Raw genomic sequence first — 24242 nt, 5'->3', positions numbered from 1 at the left:
TTTTGGGAAATAACTGGATATGATGAATCACAATTACAATAAAAACGATTAAGCTCAAAACTTATTTTTCATTAAAGACGCTCAAACAAGAAAGTAATTGTTGCTAAGGTGGACATAATCACATGATGATCAATAAAGTGACTGTTTGAGTGAAATCAATGCATTTATTTATTCACTCAGTCCCATTAGTGCTTAGAAATATAACATAATACCTGCACTATGAGGTAAAAATGACCTCGATCACTGTATAAGAGCTGCACAAAGATGGTTTCACCTGCTTTCATCCAACATGGAGACGCGCCTTTTTCTTCCCTAACAATTAAAACATCTTATTCCTCTGCAGCAGACGTAAAGACATCAAATAGACGAGTGGCCAATTTCACACAAAGCAGATAAACTTGAAAACGTACTCATCCTGTCCTCCGTGTTAGAAGAATATCCTCCATTGTATCCACACTAACAATTAGGCTTAACATTTAAAATGCCCCAAGATGTCAAAAAGGAGCTAAAAATGGACGCGTTACGCAAAAAAAGTGTGTTGAATTCTCCAAACATTTGCAGCCTGGAGTGAAACTACTCAGAGGCAGGAAAGAGCATCAGACCTCTTGTGGTCTGGGGGTTGGGACAGCAAAGTCCAATAGCCCCCTATTTAGACATTTACAGCTACGTTTATTATACTGTCTAGACGGTTCAAGGTTTAGTAAACAATCCAGTGTTTGAAAGCAGAGGAAATAACGGGATTATACAGGCCTGCGAGCGCCACATTTCTCCACTGATGAATGTGTTCAAAAAAGTCCCCCTTTTCTCGTGTTATTTTGGCTGGACTTGGTTAAGTTCATGTGACAAGTTTCGTGACTATCATACAATATTTGAAGAGATCATTTGCGAAAACAGATTTGTTTTGACGTATTTCCCTAAACCATGATATTTCTTTTTTTTTTGTTGTTGGAGCCCAGAGTCTACCACGCTGCTGTTGGCTTAATCAGATAAAGGGTCACATTTTTTAACTTTTCTAAATCATGTATTTTACTGTACGCTCAAAGGAAATTCAATAAATTTATCAAATCTACAAGAGACTCTTTTTTGCTGCAGTCCAGAGTCTGTCAAACTGTTGTTGGGTTGTTCAAATAAAATTTATTTTTAATTTTTCCAAAATCATATATTTTTACTGTGCGCTCGTGCTTTTTTTTTATTCATTTCAGAATGGCTTTTTATCTGTTTCTGCAAACGAACTCGATTTGTTGAGTCTACTTTATTTCACACCACAACGTGCATTACATGCGTCTTATAAATGGACATCACACAAGGAAGAAGCCTACATATATATAATATAAATTATTTCAAAGCACAGCTCGCGCTTTGCTGGAATATTTGGTGCCAATAACGCGAAAAATATATAGGAACACAAATAAATAAATGCAAAAGAAATATGGCATTCTTGGTTTCTTCCAAATGCCACATTTATGTAAAATAAAATAAACATGATGCGGGGACCAGTCTTTAAAACATGTGTGTACAGCTCCTACTTTACTCCTCTGTGTGTGTGTGTGTGTGTGTGTGTGTGTGTGTGTGTGTGTGTGTGAGATAATGTCAGGTATCAGAATAAAGGGTTCCCAGTAAAATACTGTAGGCGGTCGCGGTTGAGCTTTTTCTCTTTCATCCTTCTGTTCTGAAACCAGATCTTCACCTGCCGATCGGACAGGTTTAACATCCGGGACAGCTGGAGCCGCTTCTCTTTGTTAATGTACACGTTGAAGAAAAACTCTCGTTCAAGTTCTCGGATCTGGTATTTGGTGTATGGACACCTCTTCTTCCTGGACTTGGTGGATGAACCTGCACAGGGAAAAAGAAAACAGGGGGAACTTGATAATGTGGTCAAATGTATAGTAGAAAGCAGCAAACAGGATGACATACAGTTAATTTATTAGTTTAATTAATAATTTCTGCACAAAGGCCCCTCTCTCTGTCGCACACACACACAGAATAAGAAATTAGCATTAAAATCAATTTATACGCACTGACTTTTACGCACGGATTAGTGTTACATAGATTATTGCTTTCCCTAAAAATGGCTATATACCTGGACAAAATGACCCATAAACTGATTAAATAAACTTTAATAAAATATTTTTTGAACTCCCTATGTTTACAAATCACTTCCAGCACCACAGCCTTGTTATCAGACACAAGGCAACCTTTAAAGTACGGTTAACTTAACTGTTTCCCATTGTAAATACCTTTACAACCGTAAACTAAATCTTATAGGGATATAAAAGCTTTTGCATGCTTATAAAGAGCCACATAACCCTGGACGGCCACGGTGGTGGACACACAGCAGTCCAGACACTCTATTGTCTAACTTGCACACCTTATATCCAAGACAAAGAGGGAAAAACGACTTACTCTGTTGGTTGTTTTTGTCCCCGCAGTTGGAGGACGAGTCCTCGTCGGCGCTCCCGCTCGGGTCAGCTTTGTGCTGCTGCTCCAGTTTGGTTAAAGCCTGATTGTTATTCTCAGCCGCATCTCCGGGAGCAGCAGAGTCTGTCTTTTGTTTGGGGAGCTCCGCGTTGGTCTTGTCCGAGTTAGGATTGTCCAAAAACTGGTCGAAGCACTGGGGGAGAACCCCGTTTCGGCCCACGCCGGTGAGGAAATTGCACGGCGAGCTCGTCCCTCCGTGGTGGCCGTACAAGGACTCGTTTTTGAATATCACATCCGCCCTGCTGCTGGAGGACTGGATCAAGTCCCGGTGCATTATCTCGTCCGTTGAGTAGTAAGACGCGTAATTGCCCCTGTAGTGCCATTTGCTGGGATGGTCCAGTCCATAATCCCTGAAAGCGACTTCTCGAACAGGTTGGACTTGAGCTATGTTGGGAGAATAGGGGAAATTAATCTGACACGAAGTGGTCTGCGGTAAAAAGGAGGAGACTGATGTGAAATCGGGCGTCGAAACGTAATAAGTACAGTTCGGTAAATACATATTTGACGCACAGCTGCGATCATCGTATTCCGTCATATCTCTTCTCCTTCCCTTTTTCCTCTTTGCTACAGAGGAGAGAATTGGCAGCTTGGCTGTGTTAAACTTTGTCCATCTATAGCACCACAGGCGCGTGGAAAGACCCCGCCAGGGAGAAAAAATCGGAAACGTAGGCAGACCTGCAATACATCTTGATCGATTCTTGAGGTAATTGTGTCATGTGATCCAGCCAAGAAATTACCATACATCAATATCAGTCATTAAAAACTGTCCGGAGAAACTCATGTGAGCGCATGCGAGAGCCTTCATTGGCTCCCTGGCTGCAGAGGAAACTCCTCTCCTGCCTTCCTGCCCTATAGCTCACGAGGGGGGAGAAAAAGAAATTTGTGAACCACCGCTGGAATATTTAATTGAAAGCTTTACAGCATCATCTTCATTGTATAATGACACGTAATGACAGCGTTCAATCGCCAATAGATTTGCGCACCGTGCGTTTGTAGCAACAGTTTGGTTGGAAACATTGACCTCCGTATTAGAAGCAAAGCTGCAGGAAAATGGAGCCTGCTGCACAGTGTGGCATTCACAAGCGACTCATTAAGTCGTCTTTTATGCAAATACATTTGAGGGTTCATTGCGTATAATCACTGTGCACCATAATGGTTGGAGGACATTTAAATACACAGCATGAAAATATTTTTAATTTATGGTGGAACCAATTTCTCGGCCTGCAGCAAACAAGCTCAGGCGCCACAACAGAAAAAAGCCCACAGACCACAGCATGACTGTTGTTATAAATTATTCTGCAAAGCATGCACAATAAGTCCCTGTAAGATACAATTTCAAACCTAGTTTGTATAAGAATGTAAAAATATTAGATCCTGCTTGCTTTTTCATTTGTTACACCTTAATATTAAATACAGATGAACGCGCGTAAAAAGAGCCAAACCAAACAGCGCACGGTGCCTCTGCAGAATGCAGCAAAGTTGATTTTGGATGCCACAGAAAAACATAAGCTAAGTTAATCATCACTTAAGCACATTGAGCATGGCCAAGTCCAAAACAACTGGCTTTGACCGTCTGTGGTCTAGGTGATGTCCACCAAGCATTCACCAACAAGCCTCTGCACCCAAAGCATTTTATTGCATGAGGGCAGCCATGCCTGCAGACTGCAGGCCCCTCTGCTCGGTGGAGACACACTGGTGAGCGGATACACATGTCTTCAAGCCTCCATCACTATTTCTTGTTGGCCTCTGTGAGTATATATTTTTTTATTTCATTTAACAAAGTATAAAATAGAAGAAATACATTCACAGAAAACCAGACACCTTATTGCGTCAGCAGGCCTGATGCTGCTAGATATTTATAACTTAATATCAAGCAAAATGTGCATCTCCAGTGAACACGCAGCTCTTATATAAAGACCAGTATTGCAGTAAAAGGAGATTCTTCTCTGCTTTAAGCCTGAAGGTCACACGCAACGTGGAAGTAGCTGAAAGGCGACAGGGTTTATTGTTATTGGGGGTAAAATCAGCTCTGTGGACGGATTCTCTGTTCCCAACCTTTAGTGCACTTCACATAGAAACTTCCGAGAAAGATAACATGCAAAAAAAATTGGATTTATTTTTTGTGGGGCGAAGGCTGGATTTTTTTTTTAATCAATTCATCTGACGCACAGGTTAAAAATGGCAAAAGTGCAAAAATAGGTTTCGTCATCACAAACAATCAACAGTATTGCAGTGAAATATTGAATAATAAAAAGATCACTTTTTTTTAAACATTTAAAACATTTTTTAAAGTCCTGAAGCAGAAAAAGTAAAGCGACCTGTTGCTTGTTGTTTGTGTCACATTTCTTTTAGTTTAAGTGGATTTTATTGTCTCAATTTATCTGTTTGTAGTGAAGCTATTTGAAACGTGGTTTCTTAATATTATTGAAAATTTCCTTATCCGTTTTGTACCAAATGTTTAAAGTTCGGAGTGATATTTTAACTGCGAAATTCATATATAATATATAAGCGCCGCAAAAAAACAGAAAATACATATTTTGACTTTTCACATTTCAAATGAAAGTTTTACAAATTACAATTAAGCTTTTAAAAAAATAATTTAACTTTTATTTTCCTGCTGCCTGGCCCTTTTAGTTGTGCGTAATTCTAACTTTTATACTTTAATTTAACCATATATAAATAAGAAGATGCTTAACTGTTCATACTCAGTGTAACGTATTTCCACATTATCACAAATAAGTTTCTTTGTGCTAATTTAGTGAGAAGTATCAATGCACAGCCTTAGTAACTAACTAACTTGACCTTAACTTTGTTTGGCGCCCCCTCTATCTGAAGCAGCTATATGACGCTGTCTGGCTGCGTTTGGCAGTAAAGCAATAAAGCAACAAACACTGAAGGGAAACGTTGGACGCGTAGAAAACTCAGTGTGGTCGTGCAAAATAGTCCGAGCAATAAAAACTAATAGTAGGTGAAACATGTTGTGTAGGAAGGAAGGGCAGAGGAAAAAACAGACAAACGTTGGGTCACAACAGGCCCGCAGCATGTCTGTGTCTGTCTGTGTGTGTGTGTGTGTGTGTGTGTGTGTGTGTGTGTGTGTGTGTGTGTGTGTGTGTGTGTGTGTGTGTGTGTGTAAAATAATATATTAGAATTATAGCAAGATTAAGATTATAGACACAGTAGTTTTACAAAACAAAAGACAAAAAATGGGACTAATGGAAGAACCATCTCTTGGCATTTCATTGCAAATAACTGGGTTTAAAATGTTTCTCTGACCATCATGAGGCTTTAATATGACTGCAGTGGCCTTGATGCAGTGATGCGGTGATGATGACGTGTTAGTGATGTAATGGCAGGGCCCATTAGTAGATGCGCTGTAATGTAATGTTTCATGTGTGCGCTACTCTGTGGGTGGCTGCTGATTATTTGATAGTTGCTGTTTGAGCCTTTAAAACCAGACTGACCACTTTTGACCCACAGGCTTTAACTTTGTTCTGCAGCCACAATGTGGAGGAAAAAGTGCTTTGGTCTTTTGGATATATAACTTGGTAAATAATATAAACAAGAGCTCAACTAGATAAGCCCCAAACTGCCTCTAATGCGCACAGAGGAGCCTGTTTTGGCGTTTAGAGTGTGTGCAATTATCACTGAGAAAAATTAAAGGATGCAAATAGTGTATGACTTCCAAGTGACACCAGATCCTTTTGGTCACAGCCACAGTAACCTCCTACTGACATGTGGAGGTTTGGCCTGTGAGTGTGTGTGAGAGCTGCTGCTGTGTGAAGGGTTTACGCGTCTGCGCTATAGAGAAAGCTATAGACCCAACGAAACATTGAATAACATTGGAGAAAATACACAAATATACGGGGGTTTTACTAGTATTTGTGATGTATTTGCTACTTAATTTACAAGTAAATGTAAAGTTGGATTATTATGACATGGTATTTCTAAAAAAAATATTGATTTTGTTCTGCTGACTGAGAAAATATGATTTTTTTAAAGCTGCTTGATAGAGAAGAAGAGACACGTATACTGCAGAGATGTAGAGCAGGGCATTTCATTAATAAAGAGAGGGTTGTTTGTTTCCCAGAAAGATATTAATAAAGTGCAACAACACATTTCCTTACATGCATGCTTGATCGATTTACAAAGTGAGGAGTATTAATTTCATCTTAAGTGAAAGGCAACAACACACGCTGGTCCTTTTATCACTGCAGGCAGCCAACAACAGCATTAGCCTTTTAAATTACACCCTCTCCACTTCTATTTTAAAATCAGTAAAATTTGGTTTAATAAGTGCAGACTGTTGAGATATTATGCATATTCAGAATCAGGATAAAGATGCATATAATGAGCGATAGTGAGCGACTGGCTGAATGAGCGTATTTCCAGTATTTGAATGGCGATTTTAAAGTACAGGCTTCAAAAAATACCAAAAAATATATTAAATGAGTCACACGAGGCACAAAACATTTCATCTTCATGTAATTTAAAAATTATCTTTATTTACAAATGTATTCAGCTGCAGGTTGCATCCATTTTACAAAACGTGTGTCCGTGCGTAAAAAGATGGCTGCGCCAATGCTTATCCTCGCCAATAACATGCTTTCTGTGATTATTCATAAATTAGTTCAATCCAAAATGAAACAGTATATGAAATAATATTTTAATAATAATGCATTTTTAAAAGACTTGATGCAGAGAGCAAGTGTATTTCCGATGCATCTGCTCTGTAACTGTGCAGAATATTCAGTCTGGCAACAAAAATCCACTCGTATTTAAATAAAGTTATAATGTCATTAAAACTAGCAAAATCAGACTGTTTTGTATCCACAGACTTGTTTTCCAGGCACATGAAGTAAACACCTCCTGTAGCACGGAATGCGGCAGATTTCTTTTCCTCCACAGACCGACGCGTCCATATAGAACTAAAACAATCTTATTTTGATCACTTAATCAGATTCACAATTTATTGGAGGGAGATCAGGCAATTAATTGAATAACAGCAATTAGGAAATAGACATGCAATTATAATAGATTCCGCAGTACTGACTCGTTCATGTTTTATCCGTCCGTAAACGTGAACTTGACTGTTGGCCTGCACCACATGCGCAGGACCATCATACAAAATACACAAACACATATAGAAGCATATTCCTGTTTAAATAGATCATAGTTCTGATAGAATCGAGATGACTGAGGAGAAAAAAAACAAGTTTTAATGTTTATAGTTATTCGCAGCTACAGGCCAGACAGGAGCCAGGGCCTCGTGCGCATTTGGAGAACCTCAATATTAGAAATAACAAACCGAGGGAAATCCACTTTATCCTCAGCTGCATTCATTTCTATAATAATTATTATAGTTGAACTTGAGACTGGATAAAAACTGAAGCCCATTAAGTGGCATGAATATAAACATTTTATACAGATCTATAAATACAAGTCCGTGCCACAAACTGAAAGGTGTGTATGTGTGCATGTGTGTGTGTGTGTGTGTGTGTGTGTGTGTGTGTGTGTGTGTGTGTGTGTGCGCATGATGTGCTAATATACAACAACATATTGTGCGCACTGCTGGTCACGATCAAGTCCAAAGGTCATCAGTAAGCAGAGAAAGCGTGTTCGCGCATCATCAGCCGCTTCTTCTTCATCCTCCGGTTCTGAAACCAGATTTTCACTTGTTGGTCGCTCAGCTCCAGTCTCTCTGACAACTCCTTGCGTTTCTGTCTGTTGATGAACTCATTCATCAGAAATTCATTCTCAAGTTCAGCCAGCTGTGGCTTCGTGTAGGGCTTTCTCTTTTTTCTGGTCTTCACTTGAGACGAGCACCACGGGGCACCTGGAGGTAGAAACAAGTTTTATACTTTGAATTAACACCAAACTTCAGACTGAAGGGGATTAACTGCTCCCCGTGGCACCGATCCTTATAGTGTGCCCATACCTTACAAAATAAAAAAATGGTTTAATAGCATTATAATAAATATTAGAGGCCTCGCCTGCTGCACATATAGGAAAATATGGCTGATATTACCCAAGCTAGAGCAACCTTTATAAGGATATTATGAGAATATTAAAATAATAGAATAACTATGCCACAGGAGGTACATTCTGGCTATAAAATAGTCATATGGCAGTCAGGTGAACTCATGATATGGAGTCACACACTAATCCCTGTGATATCCGAGAGAGAGAACACAACAAGAAGAAGCATATGTTGTTATAGTCAGAGGTTTTATGATTATTATTAAATAAAAGATAAAAACTAGTTGAAGCATCACACTAGTTGTATAAAACAAGCCACTTCACCTTCTGCAAAACTCGTCCTGGAGCATGTGTGACTAGATGATGCGTGAAGCGGATTCTGCTCCTGTTTGGTGCCGTTCACACTCAGCGGACCTGCTGTCTCCGGATCCAGCTGAGCTCGGCTGTCCAGGTCCGAGTAGCCTCGGTCACTTGCGGCCGCGTGCTCCCCTGCGTAACCCTCCTCTCGCCTGGCAGACTCCTCCGTCTTGTGGTTCGTGACCTGAAAGCATCGGGCCGACTCCTCCAGATGCGCCTTGACGTGGCCGCCGGAGGAGTTTATAGACACCGAGTTGGACAGAAACGGCGGACAGTAGCCTCCGAAGGAGCGGCTCTGTGGCGGCGGTGCCGCCGGTCCAGACGCGCACGAACTTGAAGAAGTCCACGGGAGCGTGCACACCTCTCTCCTATTGTAGGGGATATGATGCAGCCCGGGTATGTGGGCTCCATTGCCCCGCAGGTTGGAGAAATAGAGCGAGTCAGGAGGAGTGAAATTCAGCAGAGAACCAACATAGCCGGGGTTTAAAGGATTCCGCTCACACATTTCCATGGAGCTTTCCTCAAACGCTTCTTGCGAGCCTTTTAGCAACTCCTGAAGAATAAAGGCTAGGTAATTGTTGATTTGTTAATACTGCGTCACGTGATATGCAAAATATGTTGTCCAGCCCCACCCTTGCTCCCCACACTGCAAAGCAAAAATACTCCATGAGGAAATATTTTGGTATTGAGTGGGTGGGTGGGGGTGAAGTTCAATTCTAACCATCTGTTTAGTCTGGATTATCACAGGCTTTGTTTATTTCTAATGCATTTACTCTCTTTTGGTTCGTGCTGCGACATTATCAACACGGTGACTGTGTGCTGACCCACATAGTACAGGGACCTTAAATGCACCACAGGCTGCATCACATTACATGCTTCCAGTGAGAAATTATTATTATTATTATTATTATTATTATTATTATTATTATTATTATTATTGTTATTATACAGAATACTTAGGTATGCAAGTCAAAAAATGTTTCCTTGCATTGAAAGAGAACACAGTGAGGCAAAGCGTGGCAAAAGTGCAGATGTTCATAAGTCATAAAAAATATTTTTCCTCTCATGCGATCTCAACAATAGAACAGTATATAAGCCTCACACTTTCATCAGAGGTTATATTATATTACACTGTGTGGATATGATGCTATATTTGAACTCGTATCGTATGTAAACAATGTAGCCTTCATCCGTGACGGCCTCAAAGCTTATGGACTGAAGACAATGCAGCGTAAAGGAAACTAAATAAAATACAAATGCGCATTCACACTTTTAAAGAAACTCATATTTGTTTAAAAAAAAAAAAAAAAAACACGTTGTTTGACGTTTTTCTTTCACCACTTCACTGCTTTATATAGACACATTTTCTTACATTTTTTAAGGCGATATGCGAAACCACTGTTGCAGTTAGGTTAATAGTGTCTATTAAAAAGGAACCTTTTATTTTTTTATTTGTTTCACTATTTTTCAAGGTAAAGTCACCTTTACTGTAAAGTTATGACCGTGAATTGCTGTTCTAATGTTAGCGTCTGAAAAAAAAACCCGCAAAAAGAATAATCTGTCCTTGTAAAATAATAGCATATACATTGAACACTGCACAATTTAAATGACAAATATCAAGTGCTGCCTAAATGTACTAATCCAAGTCCAAGTGCATTTTTCCAGCAGTGCTGGAGCTATCAAATATAAGCAGGGCTGCTCTAAATAAATGGATCCATATACTCCTCCGATGGGAATTTAATGTGTATCTGGTTAACTGTATACGTGTGTGTTTTATAATCACTATAATAATCCTATAATATTTTCATTATACAGTATTACTTATGATCGCCGATGAAACTATTATTAGCTTTCTATTTTCTGTGGTGTCGTTAATTCAGTTTCTGTGTGATTTATTTGTGAGGGTATACAGCAAATCAAGAAATAGACAAAATAACTAAATACACATGGTAAAAAAAAAAGAAGAAAAAAAGAAAGAAAGAACGATCAAACGAAAATGGAAAAAATTGCAGAATTAGCCAAGAGGGGTTTTTCCATCTGTATTCTCTGGACAATATGTTGCAAGATGCTTCTTTAAATATAACAAAAAGGAACACACAGCGTGCGTTTTCTGCAAAACAATGTCCCAAATGCCATTTCTCACAGAGGATTTGTGTGTTTGCATGTAAGAGTGCGTGTGTATTTCTTATATCCCCACCCCCAGCATTACACACAAACACACACCAACACTGAGGAGAGTGAGCTGTTGGTATTCTCAGAGTCCAGTGGTGGGAAAATGCATTTATGGATGATTGTTTTGGTCACCAGTTTCATCGTTACGGATCACTTCACTGATATTATTACACAGATGTGCATGTACACAATGTGCATCTTGTCCACGTTCAAACAGGCTGGTTATATGTATTAGCCTTGAGCCAATCAGCTTGAAGACATTACATTGAGAGTGGAACTATATATGTATAGAGTTTAAACCAGATATGTTTCTCAAAATCACTGTTAAAAACAATAACTGTAGTAGTTGCGGCTGTAATCCAGTAGGTGGCAGCACACAGTCATATATTGCCTCCAGCTGCCTTGCTGTCTTTGCTTTTGTCATTGTTTGTCAGCTGTTTAATTCTGTAAATAAACAACAGCAGCAGTTTCTGTGTATGTGGGTATACTGCTATGTGTTTGTTTCAGACTGATGGACCTTATGATAATATATGCAGCTTGTTTACAATATCACAATGTCATCAGCAGTTAAAACAAGTGCGAAAATCACATAAACGGGGATTTGTTGCAAATAACTGATCCAAGTATATCTGTTGGACATAACGGTCATTGGTGTGCTTGAATGAAGAAAATATATATATAAAAAGAAAAAAATATATATTAAAAAAACAGCTGGCAGCAACGTGTAATAGCGACACTTTTTTTAAAGATAAAAAAAACCCCAACAACCTAAAATACATGTAAATTAAATGCAGTAACAAAATAAAATATATGTCTATATTTATCTATAAAAGTCTGAAAATTAATACTGCATATATATATATTTTAAAAAAATACGTTATGACAAACAAAACACGTCCTTGGAGATTTCACTCTACAGGTAAAGCAGTTGTTTTTGGCTTTTTCGAAATATATTTTAGTTTCGTTTTGAACATTTTCTTACACTTTTAAGCTATATTATGTTATGCTATATAAAATCTTAGTATTCAGGAATAAATAAAGCATAGAAAATCATGTTTAAATCGCATGTGAGCACCATGAATTGGCCTAAATTAATGAAATGAGAAAGCATGTGTTTATCGCATCAGAACTTGTGAACTGTTTCTAACTGAAGTAAAGGAAATAGACATGATCTGATAATCTGATTAAACAACACGCTTTGTAGCAAATTTTGCAGAGCTGCTGTGGGAAATGTTCCACTTTCGAAAGATGAAAACTCAGACGTGCGTATTTCAGGCTTAAAGTTTTGGCCCACAGTCTCTAATCTTATCTCAGAGGAAGATGGGCTCTCACAATTACAAAACTAGGAGAAGTTTTAGTGTCTAGTTTTAGTGTCATTTAGTGCTCCGCGTCCTTCATGTTTAGGGTGTGAGGAGCCAAACTGAAGCTTCAGTCTGGAAGTGTTCCCGGCGCTTTGAAGGAAGCTCCGCCGTCTATTGTCCTTGGTAATAAACTTGCTGCTTCCCTCGTTCAAGTTCTCTCAGTCACACATGTTGCCTTGAATCTCCAAGTGTTGAAAACTGAACAGTGTTGAGCCAGTGGAAGCAAAAGTGGCTTCAAAGTTTACTATAATGGACAGAGAACCAGGTTACAACACACATACTCGGTTTTTACATGGTAGAAAAATATATAAAATGGGTTTCAAGTGTTTTTCTATTTATATGGGCTGAGGAAACATTTGAAACTACTGTTCATTTTTTCCCCCCAGACGTAACATACTGGAACCTGAAGGCCCTCAGAGGGTTTTATAGAGCAGGTTTATAACGCCTGGGTCGCCTATTTATCGACTGGATTCAGTGTTGTAGTTCTTTGAATTAGAGAAATACAGAGAATCTGAGCAAATTAAATCTGAGCAAATGGTTCTATGGAAACGGAGTAATTTTAAATAAAGAGACAAATGTGGTACAGAAAAGCTATTGGATTTTGCCTGAATATATCTGACCGTTTAGGCCGGGCAATTAAATCCAATTACCAGGAGCTTAACAGGTTTGGTCGCCTTTAAAACAAAATAAAATTTAAAAAAAGATCTGGAATTAAAATCTCGTTAACAAAAGGACAAAATTACAGATTCTAAGATATATATGAACTCATACCAACGACGCGCTTTTTCAATTAATTTGAGTTTTCACTTCGCTGAAAGAATATCGACAAGATAATTTTTTAAGAATACAGAAGTCAACAATTTAGTGCACAAAAGTTGATATATATATATATATGCTTCTGAATGACACACCGCGAATATAAAGTTCTATACTCCATTCCAATGATCTGTAGGCTACATTAGTTATTCTGATTGAAAAGTAATTTTTATCATATTAGTCGCTAGCACATAGTCATGGAAAGAAATATTAGAGCACCCTTGTTATCTCTAATTTCTTCTTCATTTTATTGCCTCGTACAACTAAAGGTACATTTGTTTGGACAAATTTAATGATAACAACAATGGTATTCTTGATAATGATTTTGGTTATTATCAAGAAAACCATGGAAATGAATAGAGATCAGCTCTTAAATTAAACTCTCATGAGCCATTTTTGTTGTTATCATTTGTCCAAACAAATGTACCTGTAGTCGTATCAGGCATTGAAATGAACAAGAAATTGAAGAAAACAATGGTCTAATTTTTTTTCCATGACTTTATATGATAAGTATATAGCTGCATTACTAAGTTACTTCGTACTACACCTATTGTCTTATAAAGCATGTACCTATCAAAGTTATTTCTCTAGAATACGTTTCTTAATGACAAACCAGAGAAGGCAGAAATCGACCAACGATATTTCGGCAGTCCATGTTAAAAATAAAGATTCAGAAGCTATTGTTAGAGTTAATGTTGAAATGAACACTCAAAAACAGTAATGTTGGAATTTACACCTAACAGTTTACTTTATGCTGAGTCAATAACTGTCGCCCCTAATGAATTAAAACAGCAACTGATATTCCAAGCATTACGCGTTGACTTATTAGTGACGAAAAAGAGGAAAATACATGTGCAGTCGTTCACAACGCTGCATATATGAATATTTCTTATAACCCTTCTAGTAATTAAATATAACAAGACTTTAAGACTGAGTGAAAAGTTGAGATATAGTAGGTCAGGGCAGCAGTTAGTTTGGAGCTGTTCTGTTATTTGGCTTGTTTGCATTTACAACAAGTCGCCACTAGATGGCGCTCTCGTTCAAGGAAAGGATTTTTTTAGACCTGAGCGACAGCTTCAGTCAGCAGCTGGTTCAGCTCACTGTGGGCTTTATATCTGAATCAGTGGTGGATCTGTACATTTATTACAAATATTCATGTTTATTGACAGACTGCACACAGTGGTGGAATGTAACTAAGTAGGCCTATATTCACTCAAGTACTGTTTTTAAGTACAATTTTGAGGTACTTGTACTTGAGTATTTGCATTTTATGTAACTTTATACTTCTACTCCACTACATTTAGCTGCCAGCTTTAGTTACTCTTCAGGTTAAAATATAACATAAAAACATTTGAAATCAGTATGCATGTTTATATATTAAACCAAATAAACGTATATTCAGTTAAAATGAGCCCTATCTTAACAGTAAAATGCTGCTTACATAAATGTATCAATCATATTAATACAATGTATTTGGAATAAACAGTATAAAAATCTGAGTGGGTTCATTCTGCATAACAAGTACTTTGACTTTTGATACTTTAAGTACATTTTGATGCTGATACTTTTGTACTTTTACTGGTAAGGTTTTGAATGCAGGACTTTTACTTGTAGTTGAGTAATTCTGCAATGTGGTTTTACTTCTTTTACTTAAGGGATCTGAATACTTCCACCACTGACTCTTCTTGAGTTTGATCAGCCTTCTGCAATCTTCAGGTCTTGTGTCAAAGTGTTTCAATAAAGGCTGACAGGCTCGATCTCTCCTAGTATTAAATTGGTTTCTTTTCCCTGGCAGGTCAGTCCTCATCAGAATATGATTCTTAAACTTTAACAGGGAAATTGGAACTCAATATGCAAAAACGATGTGCTCTCACGTCAACAACATGTAATGCACATAACTCCACATTTCTTATTCTACATTATATACTATGCATCCTGTAATGAATTGAGTAAGATGTATGCAAACATAGAATTCATTCAGCAACCACATACTGTGTATTCAACAGTTGCACATAGATTTACATACTGATCTGAACCACAGCTTGTTAGATACACATGTAAAGTCAGATGCAAATCGTGTTTCAGTAGTTATTTGACTCTAATTTAGGAAAGAGTTCATGGAGTTGCTAAAGTGACTGATGTCCATATCAACCCTATACATAGCAATTAATGCCCTGTCGACACATATCTATAAATATAGATTTCATTACCGTTTGGACTGTTGATTGGCAGTTACATGGTCGCCCATTAAATTGGAATAAAATATTTTTACCTCTTTCCATGAAATGATTGTGACAATGTGATTTATGCTTGACAGATAAAGTGTAAATCTTCTCAAAACTTTATTAATCAATCTCTTCCAAACATATCAGAATGAAAATGAAACCACAATTAACAGAGGATTGTGTCTGAAAACAAAATTATTCCAACTTTATGGGCGACCGTGTAGAAAGGTAAGTAAAAAAAGACACTAAAACACATGGATGGAATTTATCAAATGGAAGTAGCAAACACTAAATAGTTACTTCAACGTGTTAAAAACCATAAAGAAAATATAAACAGGCCATTGTTTGACTTTATCTAAGTACAGTGATGTGGATGATAATTCCAAACACTGAGAATAATTAGAGACCTAAAGCATCATCTTTAATGTGTCTACTCTCATGTTACTTTCATGTCAGGCTACTTCCATGAAAAATAGAGGAAGTGTGCAATCTATTAACTGGTTTCTACAGATTTCTTAAAAATATACAGTCATTACAAAAGCCTGACTCAATCAGTATCTATCATATTTTGTAAATGTAATCTACAAACGAAAGATGAAACCCTACTTTTTTCCCCAGAGGTGGAAAGAGTATTCAGATACTTTACTTAACAGTACTAATACCACACAGTGAAATTACTCCACTACAAGTAAAAGTCCTGCATTCAAAACCTACTTAAGTAAAAGTACAAACGTATCAGCATCAAAAAGTACTTAAAGTACTTTAAAGTACCAAAAGTAAAAGTACTTGATCGAAGGTTTTATATCTTCTAATACATTATTTGTATTGATGCATTTATGTAAGTTCTTTAATTTTCTAAAGACAGGGCTCATTTTAACTACCTAATATACTGTTACAAAGTATCATTTAAAAGCCTTTAAAATGTCTAATCACTTTAAATGTATCATGTTTTTCATGTTAAATCTTGACCCAAAAAGTAACTAAAGCTGTCAGCTAAATGTAGTGGAGTAAAAAGTACAATATTTGTACGATAAAGTATAAAGTTACATGAAATGGAAATACTTAAGTGAAGTACACGTTCCTCAAAATTTTACTTAAGTACGGTCCTTTAGTAAATGTACGTAGTTACATTCCACCACTGGTTTTCCCCTACTTGGAATAGTGACACTTTCACAGCTTCATCACATCAACACATTTGAATTATCATGGGATAATCAAGAGCTGCAGTATTTCAAAATGTCTCTTTTTTATAGATGCCTACCTAATGTGGGTAATATGAAGTAAGTAATATGAATCTTTGCCTTCAGAGAGGTAAAGTGCTATTCTCAGGGGCCCTACATTGACCCCTGTGTATTCTAAGTGGTAGCCTCCATCTGCTTTACACTGCTGTTTCTCTAATGGCCACTAGATGCTGCATCAACATAGAAGAGGCTGAGAAACTCCCCAACTTCTCTCTGGAAATACAGTCATGGAAAAAATGATTAGACTACCATTTTTCTTAGTTCTTGTTAATTTTAATGCCTGGTACAACTAGAGGTACATTTATTTAGACAAATATAATGATAACAACAAAAATAGCCCATAAGAGTTTAATTTAAGAGCTGATATCTAGACATTTTCCATGGTTTTCTTGATAATAAACAAAATCATTATCAAGAAAACCATGGGAAATGGCTGTTATCATTATATTTGTCGAAACCTTTAGCCGTACCAGACATTAAAATGAACAAGATATTGGAAAAAAACAAGGGTGGTCTAATAATTTCTTCCATGACTGTACAGTCAGGGTACCCCCGCATCTTCTAATCTGAATCTAATATAAGCCTTTGTTTACAGGGGACATTTTGACATGTCACAGTAGAAAAAAAAGCACAGGTGATAACATAAATTAATGATGACTGAATTCCATTTAGCTGGTTCAGGTCGAGGGAATAGAACGGAGTCATCGGTAACATTATTGACACGTGCACAACCCAAAATATCAGCTGATGTCTTTGAAAGATATAGTTCTGCCAAATAAATAATAAGAGACACTGCTCTCCCTGAGTCAACACACACAGGTGGTTTTAATCAGTGTGGGCATGCTCACACTGAGATTGATTGACATCTCACACTGAGATTGAGTGACATCTCCTTATCTTTGTTGCACCTGTGAGGGCGGGACAACTTACACCACCATTCTTACAGGTAGATGAATGTAACTGCCATCATAGCTCGCTCACTTTCTACCTGAGCAGAATAACTGAAAACACCTGTGTGGGTGTGTGCAGGGTCAAAGCTTTAGGATAAGTATTTTCAGGGATCTTTGCTTGATTTACAGCCAATTCAGACCATCAAACCCCATCTTCAACCTTAGTCTCTGTAGTGTTGTTGCAATGGTAAAAGGCAACAGTGGTGTTTATTAAAGAAAATCTAATGTGTGTAACATGTTTTTTCCATCCATCCTTTGCTTTGCATGGACACATACTGAATATTGAATGGTATTGTTCCATTATTGTATCTAAAGTTTCTACTTCCTGTTTTGTGAATGCTGATTTTGTTGCTGTTGTTGACACTTATACTGCATATCTCTGAGCCCACTTCACTGGCCTGAGAACATCTCGCTGCGGTTAAAAATCAGCCGGCTGGCTAACTGTCACATTTATATGAATGCTGATTAATGTGCATTGTCCTTATAAATCAATACATTTATATTCCATTAATAAAAATGTGTGACCATCCTTTTTTATTTGCACCGTTTTGTGAAATCAAGCCAGCTTTACAGATTTATGCCTGTCTGGTGCATTTCATATTAATTTCTGCAAATGTCAGTATATAATAATTTCTTATACAAAGGGAACAGTGTTCATTTACCATTAGTGTTGATCATGCTGAGTGTTAAACACATGACTTCCAATACAATTAATTTAAGTTTGTCTAATGCTTATTTTATGACACTGATTAACAAATTACAATTTTATGACCCTGGAGGAAAAAATACTGAATACACTTCTGTTGAGCCTTAAAGGGATAATTCAGGTTGTTTTTTAAGTGTGGTTGTATGAGCTACTTATCCATAGTCAGTGTATTATAGTATATGGCCCAGTTTGGAGAAGCAGGTTGGAGCAGTCACACAGAAGTTAAACCCCCCAAAAAAGCAATATCAGTTTAAGGATTTGTGATTGTTAAACAATTTTTCGCTGCTTTACCTTGCCATCAGACAGCCCTTTATGGTGGGGAACTGAAGCCATTATCCATACTCTCTTCAAAGCCACCAGACTCCATTGACAAAAACATTCATTTTAACTCGCAGTACATGGAGTTGCTGGTCTACAGCTGCCTCGATTGGTTAGTTAGTTTGTGTTATTGTGTAACTAATTCACCAGTCACACAATAAACCAACTAATCAATTGAGGCAACTCTGGTGTTCTGCAAGGTAAATTTCTGCTTTTTTGAAGAGACCATACATGGGTGTAAGGGCTTCATTTTGTTTTGTTTTTTAAAAGGGCTGTCTGACACAAAGGTGAAGAGGTGAAAATAGTCTGATTATAATGTACACTTAAACTGATATTGTTTCTTTTCAAGCAGGCTTTTGGGTGTTTAAAATGGGTATTTCTGCTGCCCCCATCCACACCAGCACATTGCTTAGCTTCCTTGCTGATACTCCTGCCTGCTTCTACAAACTGGGCCATCCCTACAGCCATCTACTGTAGCTAATACACTGACAATGGATAAGTACCTTATACAATCTCATTAAAAAAAATCTGAACGACCCCTTTAATTGTCAGGATGTTGAAGTTTACCATGAAACTTTGCATATTAGTGGCTCCACATGACATGAACTCAAGTGATAATATGCTCAGGAAGCTAAAATGAGCAGTTCACATATGCAATACTACTGTCCACACTGAGACCTGGGATAATACTGTATGAATTCTGAAACCTTATGTTCATATCTATAGAGCACACAGTTCTTAACATATGTGCAGGTGAAGGTCTATTCAGAGTGAGCATGCATCTTTGCCAAGAAATTAGAAGAAGCAGAAGAACGGGGAAACGCCACTTCACTGATGCCATGCAGACACTCAGTTTTTGACAATAAATCACAATGCTGAAAAATTAATATTTCTATAGCTATAGATTTTGACACTATTCAAATCATACAATTATATTTGTTTTTGCTCTAATTCTAGCAACATTCAGTGATAAACGAATACATGAACATCTCTTGAAAAAGGTAGAAACAATGCGACCAATCAAATTTATATTTTTTATTTGATTTTTAGCTGGTCAGGAGAAAAGCTGAGCAGAATAGTGCGATCTGTTCGATTATCATCAACAATGGTAACTCAAAAAAGGTTTAGAGTCAAATGTGCATAGATACATTTCAAATGATTATAGGATTACACAATTTAGAAATGTCCGCAATGTAAATATGTTAAGGTAAAATTATCATGGAAAGACTTATCAGCTGCACATTTAGATCACTTCATGTATGTAAATTGACTCATTATATTTAATTTAAATTCCCAAGCTCAGAGGAAATGCAAACCAGTGACTTACTTGAGTACAAGGTAATATTTTCCATTAAAAAATAAAGGAAATATTGTGTTCACTAACGAAGCAAGGGTTACATTTAACTAAATCAGATGTATTAATTGGTCTTATCCTGCAAAACATGATTTTCATCAATAAGGTTAGTTAATAATTAGTTAGTTTGTTATTTATTTATATAAACAGTTTTTGGAACAAATGGTGAAGTTGGAGATAGACATGTTAAAATTGGTTTCATGCAGATGGGAAATTCCAGCTGTAATAGATAAGAGAATAATTCTGAATACTTATGTCAATAATCAGTCATGTTCGATATAATCAGAGCAAAGTACAGACAACAGGCTTTGTTCTGATTTAAATCCCATTAAATTGCTCACCAGTGTTATAAAAAATGGACAGGAAGTGTGAGGTTGTGATGGGGCTCTTTGCAGCTGCAGCTCTTCTAAAGTGGCTTTGCAGAAGCCTAATTAAAACAACTATCTATATAATCTATATCCATTGTTCCAGACATTATTCTTGGCTACACATGCACCCAAAGTGCTCAGGACAGACTTGAGTCAGGATGAGTTAAACTACAGCCCACACCTCCCATCCAGCTCCTCACATCAAGTGACAGCAATTAATATGAACACCTGCAGGAGGCGCCAGAGGACGCGCCGAGGATAATCTGATGGCGCCTTTATAGTCATTTCACATCGAGAAACCACGAGTCCATGCATGGGCGTTATGTCTTTACATATCCAGTCTCCGGTGGAGTTCATATGATGCATTCATGTACCAGCTATTTCCCTGTAAATACTCAAACGAACATACAGATAAAAAAGGCTTCGATTGGGAGGCAATCACGTCAGAGAGGAGATTCTGTTAAAAATGTAAAATATTAAAGTGCACGCTCTAATTACTGATATAATTGGTTAAAATTCAACATCAGAGATATAAAAAATGAACAAAGAGAATGTGGAGAATTAGGTGCAACAAAATGTGACTGAAAATAACAGTGATAATTGATCGTTAGCCTAAAATTACATATAAATACAAAATATATTTTAAAGCAGCCAAAAAAGGCACATAAATATGCTACTTCTACATGCATTACTATAAAGGCTATTTAAACGTGTGCTGTTGTGGGTAAATGTGTACTAATGCAAACATTATCACCACATCACTAAGTGTCTGTGAAAGACAAAAAAAGGAAAAATATGAAAAGCACAAAAAAATCAACACGGTATTTCAAAAAAGAAAAGAAAAAATAATACTCTGTCTCATTACAAAGTTGCACCTTAATCCTATAATGTCCCTCACATACTGATTAAAGTGGCAGAAATTGTGAGAGAGGGAAAAAAGAAATAAGGAGAATAAATAAAAAGAAGAACGATTAGAAAAGGGGAGGGCGAAAAGAGAGAGAGAGGAGGGGAAACAATAGAGAATCAAAGCATAATAATATTCCTAAATGAAGAGGGAAATGTTGCACCGCTCATTTTATTAATCAGACTGTCAATTTCACCCAAGAGGCCAAACCCCAGAGCAATCTAAAACAGACTCAGAGATCAACCCAGGGACACGCACCTCGCTCCTCACTCCTCTCTTCCTCTCCACTTGGATATTATTCGTCTGACCGAAGGCCGCCTCCATCATCAAGTGACAGCCCTCTCCTATTTATTTGCTTATAAACCTGTTACAATAAATGATCATTGGAGCAACGTCAGCCGAGCATTTTAACAACGAACAGCGAGCACTTTTTGATGAATGACATTTGGCTGCTGCGGGGAGGATGCACGGCTCATTCTGAGCAGTCGCTCGTCGATTGCATTCAGATTCTTTCATTTTGTGCGTGTTGCTTATAAAAAGCTTTAGAGACAGTTATTTTAGAGACAGTTGCTGAGTTGCATGCGGATTTAAGCTCCGACACAACTCATTGGTGCTCCAGCCCCCCCTGGACAAGTGTTGTGTGAGTGTGTGTGTGTGTGGTTTTTTTTTCTTGCACGGCTTAATGATGGAGAGAATAAGAAAAGAGATGATATTGATGGAGAGAGGGCTGCACAGTCCCGTCGCAGGGAAGAGGCTCGCAGACACGCCTGTAAATTCAGTGCTGGAGGCCCTGGAAAACTCTCAGCACAGCGGACGGCTCAGCCCGAGAATAACTTCGGCTTCTCTCCATGGAAATCTGGGGGACATCCCGACCAAAGGCAAATTTGAAATTGACAGTCTTTTCGGGACGCACCACAACAGTGAGAATAGCTCTTCGGCGGAGATTTCCTCGTCAGAAAGCAGGAAGAAAATGAGCCTTTACTCCGAAGTTTCGCCAGATTCAGATATTAACAGCGATGTGGAGGTGGGGTGCCCTTCGCACCGCTCCCCGAGCCAGCACAAGGAAAACAACAAAGGTAGCATTTTATTTCTAAACATTTTATTTTATTTCTAAATTGTATTTTATTTCCGGCTGTTATATTCTAATGTTAATAATAATGATATCTGATAGGATATTAGTTATCATTCTCCATCTAAAACGGAAATAAAGCTAAATTCAATTTTTATTATAATGTTATTATTTGTAGTATTTTCCTTCAATTTAAATTGTATTATTATCATAATTATTATTATTATAGGCCTATCATTCCACAGATAAATGTAATGATAAAATAATAAAATGTTTATTTCTTCACATTAATTCGACATAAACCACATTAGTTTTATAATATTTCCATTACGTTGTTAAATAAACTGCAGGTTCACACACACTATTATTATTCGAATATTATCGATATCAATAACAATTTGTTTCCTTTTATTATTTTTAGGTTTTTCAGACAGTTCTGGATCCTCCAACATTAGCTCGAATTCCCTGCAGAATATGAACGGTAACTCTTCGGGGGGAAACAATTCAAACAGCGACCAGGTGAGAAGATACCGGACAGCTTTCACCAGGGAACAGATCGGGAGACTGGAGAAAGAGTTTTACAGGGAAAATTACGTTTCCAGACCGAGAAGATGTGAACTGGCCGCAGCGCTCAACCTGCCCGAGACGACGATTAAGGTACAGATTCATCTTCATTATTACTGTATGCATGTGTGTGTGCAGGGAAATCAATGTTGTGGGTATAAAACAATAATTATAGGCTAATATTCTACAATAGAAAATGTAGTGAATATTTCAGCGCATGAAATGTGATATTTTTATTTAAACCTGCAGGCCTGCAAAAAATATTATTTACTGGTCAGCTCATGCGTGCTAATCAATTGAACCGTTATGTGCACAATTTATTTATAGCCTACTGCTTTAAAAAATATAAATGCATAAAGGGAAAATATTTTAACTGATATGTATATTTATATTAGGCTATATAGTTATTTGGGAGTTATTAGCTGCTGCAGCATGCGAAAATGCATCGTTTCCTGTTCAATGACAGGAGCATTTATAGGACATTTTAGCATCAGTGTCTGAACAGTGATTCAGCGCGTGCTCAGGACAGAGGTCTACATTTAGCGCTTGGAAACAACATGGCAGCTTCAATATGGGCCTTGTTTTGTTTCTGTGCAGGTGTGGTTCCAGAACAGGCGGATGAAGGATAAGAGGCAGCGCTTGGCGATGTCCTGGCCCCATCCTGCAGACCCCAGCTTCTACACTTACATGATGACGCACGCAGCAGCTACAGGAAGCCTACCTTACCCTTTCCACTCGCACATGCCTCTACATTACTACCCGCACGTCGGTGTCACGGCAGCAGCGGCCGCCGCCGCCGCCTCCGGCGCCGCCTCTTCACCTTTCGCCACTTCCATCCGGCCCCTCGACACCTTCCGGGCGCTGTCCCACCCGTACTCGCGGCCGGAGCTCCTGTGCAGCTTCAGGCACCCGGGACTCTACCAGTCACCCGCAGGGCTCAATAGCTCGGCGGCAGCGTCTGCGGCGGCCGCGGCTGCGGCAGCGGCGGCGGCGGTGAGCGCGCCGTCAGCCACCGGGCCTTGTTCGTGTCTCAGCTGCCACAGCAGCCAGGCGGCCAGCGCGCTCGGCTCCAGGAGCGCCAGCGCGGACTTTACCTGCACAGCTTCCGGGCAAAGATCCGAGAGTGGATTTCTGCCCTATTCTGCGGCTGTTCTCAGCAAAACCTCAGTCCCGTCTCCAGACCAGCGAGAAGAAAGTTCACTTAACAGATAACTCATCATGCAGCCAACACGACCGTTTCCTATTGTGCTATAGTCCTATTTTAGGGGATAGTAGGCCAACTTTAAACACCACACCTGGGTACACAATTCCTTTATTATAGGCAGCAATGTAAACACACACATTTTGATTTCTAAAAAGTCTAATTCAAGCCCAAGACTCTTT

At 38.1% G+C, this 24242-nt stretch overlaps 4 protein-coding genes across 4 annotated transcripts in view; 1 reads left to right on the top strand and 3 right to left on the bottom strand.

Annotated features, from left to right (window-relative positions):
- Nucleotides 1-24242, bottom strand: part of hoxd3a (homeobox D3a) — a 70117-nt gene that overhangs the window by 33638 nt on the left and 12237 nt on the right. The gene's annotated exons all lie outside the window — the stretch shown is intronic.
- Nucleotides 1598-3222, bottom strand: hoxd11a (homeobox D11a). Its single transcript, XM_059342449.1, is given in 3 exon segments — nucleotides 1598-1833; nucleotides 2404-3054; nucleotides 3057-3222. Coding segments are annotated over 3 exon segments (1053 nt in total).
- Nucleotides 8073-9322, bottom strand: hoxd12a (homeobox D12a). Its single transcript, XM_059342452.1, has 2 exons — nucleotides 8779-9322; nucleotides 8073-8311 (listed from the first exon to the last, which is right to left on the bottom strand). Exons 1-2 carry the CDS (start codon nucleotides 9320-9322, stop codon nucleotides 8073-8075), a joined length of 783 nt encoding a protein of 260 aa, XP_059198435.1.
- Nucleotides 21909-24226, top strand: evx2 (even-skipped homeobox 2). The gene is made up of 3 exons (XM_059342446.1): nucleotides 21909-22302; nucleotides 22717-22952; nucleotides 23457-24226. Exons 1-3 carry the CDS (start codon nucleotides 21909-21911, stop codon nucleotides 24069-24071), a joined length of 1245 nt encoding a protein of 414 aa, XP_059198429.1. The 3' UTR covers nucleotides 24072-24226.

Source organism: Centropristis striata, chromosome 10 (assembly GCF_030273125.1).
Source record: "Centropristis striata isolate RG_2023a ecotype Rhode Island chromosome 10, C.striata_1.0, whole genome shotgun sequence".
Classification (NCBI taxonomy): Eukaryota; Metazoa; Chordata; class Actinopteri; order Perciformes; family Serranidae; genus Centropristis; species Centropristis striata.
This window is presented reverse-complemented; position numbering and strand designations above follow the sequence as displayed.

What these genes read in the sequence shown, in the direction of transcription:
- hoxd12a (XM_059342452.1), bottom strand. Translation starts at nt 9,322, where the DNA reads ATGGAAATGTGTGAGCGGAATCCTTTAAACCCCGGCTATGTTGGTTCT. An exon ending in CAGGACGAGTTTTGCAGAAG is followed by an intron (nt 8,312 to 8,778) that starts GTGAAGTGGCTT and finishes TTCTACCTCCAG; the next exon opens with GTGCCCCGTGGTGCTCGTCT.
- evx2 (XM_059342446.1), top strand. Translation starts at nt 21,909, where the DNA reads ATGATGGAGAGAATAAGAAAAGAGATGATATTGATGGAGAGAGGGCTG. An exon ending in GCACAAGGAAAACAACAAAG is followed by an intron (nt 22,303 to 22,716) that starts GTAGCATTTTAT and finishes TATTATTTTTAG; the next exon opens with GTTTTTCAGACAGTTCTGGA. An exon ending in TGCCCGAGACGACGATTAAG is followed by an intron (nt 22,953 to 23,456) that starts GTACAGATTCAT and finishes GTTTCTGTGCAG; the next exon opens with GTGTGGTTCCAGAACAGGCG.